Source organism: Salvelinus fontinalis, unplaced genomic scaffold (genome assembly GCF_029448725.1).
Source record: "Salvelinus fontinalis isolate EN_2023a unplaced genomic scaffold, ASM2944872v1 scaffold_0338, whole genome shotgun sequence".
NCBI classification, from domain to species: Eukaryota; Metazoa; Chordata; class Actinopteri; order Salmoniformes; family Salmonidae; genus Salvelinus; species Salvelinus fontinalis.
In genome coordinates, this window is record NW_026600547.1 from 144,089 (window position 1) to 147,500 (window position 3,412).

Sequence of the window (3,412 nt, forward strand, 5' to 3'; positions counted from 1 at the left end):
AATGCTCAAAGTATTTGTAAGATTTCAAATAGTATTTGAACCCAGGGTCGTATTCCTTAGAGAACACTGTAGCAAAACATTTAGCAACATAATTATTTTAGTTCAGTTAGTCCCTCCCTGTTTCAGTTCATTTTCTTCAGTTTGGTGCCTCGTGGATATGATTCAGGTCTCCGTGGAAACAGCAATGTAAATTCACCTTTGATTTTTACTCCTCACTTTCCCTTTCAGGTCCATAGGGTTTTACTGCCCCCTGCTGGAGACTGGAGCACACTGCAGTCCCTTTCAGGTCCATAGGGTTTTACTGCCCCATGCCGGAGACTGGAGCACACTGCAGTCCCTTTCAGGTCCATAGGGTTTTACTGCCCCCTGCTGGAGACTGGAGCACACTGCAGTCCCTTTCAGGTCCATAGGGTTTTACTGCCCCCTGCTGGAGACTGGAGCACACTGCAGTCCTTGGCTTTCTTTGTGCAGCCGGATGACGAGGCCCTCATCAATACAGGTACTGTATGTAGAACCATAGTAAAGTCCAGTATGGACTATCAATACAGGTACTGTATGTAGAACCATAGTAAAGCCCAGTATGGACTATCAATACAGGTACTGTATGTAGGATCATAGTAAAGACCAGTATGGACTATCAATACAGATACTGTATGTAGAACCATAGTAAAGACCAGTATGGACTATCAATACAGATACTGTATGTAGAACCATAGTAAAGTCCAGTATGGACTATCAATACAGATACTGTATGTAGAACCATAGTAAAGCCCAGTATGGACTATCTATACAAAGTGACCATTTAGAATGAGGCCCAGTTCAATGAGAGGAAGTCTTAACAGAACTGGGGGATGACAGACAGGAAGTGGGGGGGTGGAGATCTAATATATTGTTGTGCCAAACACTAAATCATGATATTGTAATAAATCTACACCCTTTTCCCTACGTAAAACACTACTTTAGACCTGGTCAGAAGCACCGTAGTGCACTACGTAGGGAATAGGGAACCATTTGGAACAGAGACAGTAATTCCCCTGAACATCTTCCTCTTCCTCATCTGGTTTCTTGAACAGCCCTTACTCCTCCCCTCTTCCTCCCCTCCTCCCTTTTCATTCTATTCTATCAGCCACACCACTAGCTCACCTCCACACAATACATTTACAAGTTAAAGACACACCTTGGAATAAATAACAAAGGAAAACTATTACTAGATGAAGTTTAGTGTTTTTTATTATTTCCCATCACCATAAATCATATTTAATCACTGAACAGTAGCAGACCTAACTTCATCTGTTCCTGACTCTGGATAGTGGATTAAAAAGACCATCAATCTCCAATGATATTAAAGTACTATTCTGAACATTACTGATATACTGAGTGGCAAGTCAAGATATCTGCTGGTTTTATTGTTTGGTCAACAGCACCACCTGCTGGACAGGTTTAATGTTGCTGGACTGAGCAGTATGGGAGGATGAAAGATGACACATTTAGGGCCGGTTTCCTGGACATCTACATTGAACATACTTTTTAGTCCAGGACTAGGATTAATCTGTGTCTGGGAAACCAGTCCATAGAGTTTAGTAGAAAGTAAGTGATACCAGCTTGTAGTGGGCTGACTAGTCCTGAATTGTCCTTTAGTTCCTGGACCATTTTCCATGCAGCTCCAGGTGACAGAGAACACATCAATTAGGACCAACAAGCTGATCAATGATACTGAGGAGAATTACATAGAGACAGAGAACCAACTGAGAAAACATATCAATGGTTCTGAATGACAACCAATATACATCAACACCAGACATCAAGATTCATGTAAATGTACAAGATTAAAACATTGCAATTACAAAAATATGAATACATTGAATTTTAATTCATAACATCTTCTGAAGATCTAATCAGTTAAATCATTGTAGATAAAACAGAGCAGAATGAATCATCACATCTGGGGACCATCAACACCAGCATGACTAGTATCTATGTGGACCCTACTACAATTTAACCAGCTCAGCTATAGACTACACCAGCATGACTAGTATCTATGTGGACCCTACTACAGTTTAACCAGCTCAGCTATAGACAACACCAGCATGACTAGTATCTATGTGGACCCTACTACAGTTTAACCAGCTCAGCTATAGACTACACCAGCATGACTAGTATCTATGTGGACCCTACTACAGTTTAACCAGCTCAGCTATAGACTACACCAGCATGACTAGTATCTATGTGGACCCTACTACAGTTTAACCAGCTCAGCTATAGACTACACCAACATGACTAGTATCTATGTGGACCCTACTACAGTTTAACCAGCTCAGCTATAGACTACACCAACATGACTAGTATCTATGTGGACCCTACTACAGTTTAACCAGCTCAGCACTACCTCCTAAATAGAGATAAAACCCAGGATAGAGGGTCTGAGTGAATGTGGTCTGGACTCTGTGGAGGAGGGTCATTGTGTCAGAGACACTGTAGAAGGACAGAGTACCTGCCTTGTGATCCAGGTACACTCCTACTCTGGAGGACTGAGGGCCTGATACTTTAGTCTCAACATTATTGTGTCTGAAACAATAACCACCTCTAGAGCACCTTAAACTCCAGGACTTGTTATTGTGTCCAAATCCACTATCTCTCCCTGTTCTGCTGATGTCTTTATATGAGACTGCTGTATAAACATTACCAGTCCACTCCACCTCCCAGTAACAGCGTCCAGACAGACCCTCTCTACACAGAACCCGACAGTAGTTGTTGGTGAATCTGTCTGGATGGTCAGGATATCGTTGGACTTGGTCTGTATAGGTCACCTTTCTGTTCCCTTTAGACAGAGAGAGGAGTGTGTTTGCTGTGTTAGGGTCCAGTGTGAGCTGACAGGAATCTGGGAGAAGAGCAGAGCAGAGACCAATGAGGGGAGTCAGAACAATAAGTTGAGTCAGATACTGTATCTACCCTGTCTTTGATTAGAGCACAGCAGAGATCAAATCAGAGACATATGAGGAGTCAGATAGATACCCAGTCTTTGATTAGATCTACTATTGCTATATATTTCTAGAGGGATTGTTAGGAGTGTCAGTAAAAAGAGACTGTTAGTTACTTCACAATAAAGAGACTCACATTGTAACAACTGTTCTCTGGTCTTGGGCTCTGGAGGCAGTACAACATCCACTATATTCACTACAGACACACAAACACATTGACAGAGAGAGGGAATGTTATCATCGGACCATATTCCACATGTATATGACTAGTAGGGAACTTTCAATGGTCTAAAGTTGATGTTCTTATTGTTTTCAACACACCTGTAGTGGAGATCTTGGTCCATTCTCCTTTAAGGAAGTCTTCTAGTTTCTCTCTCAGTTCAGACACAGTCTTACTCACATCTCCAAAGTACTGAAGAGGACGGACAACGATG

General features: G+C 41.9%; 1 protein-coding gene across 1 annotated transcript in view; it reads right to left on the reverse strand.

Moving 5' to 3' along the window:
- Nucleotides 1-1,212: 1,212 nt before the first annotated feature.
- Nucleotides 1,213-3,412, reverse strand: part of LOC129845692 (tripartite motif-containing protein 16-like) — a 4,021-nt gene continuing 1,821 nt past the window's right edge. The window contains exons 3-5 of the mRNA XM_055913572.1: nt 3,300-3,412; nt 3,115-3,174; nt 1,213-2,878 (exon numbers count right to left, since the gene is read on the reverse strand). The exon at nt 3,300-3,412 is cut by the window's right edge and continues 47 nt beyond it. Of these exons, the coding sequence (XP_055769547.1) occupies nt 2,361-2,878; nt 3,115-3,174; nt 3,300-3,412 (691 nt within the window). The 3' untranslated portion in view covers nt 1,213-2,360. The remainder of the gene's footprint in view (nt 2,879-3,114; nt 3,175-3,299) is intronic.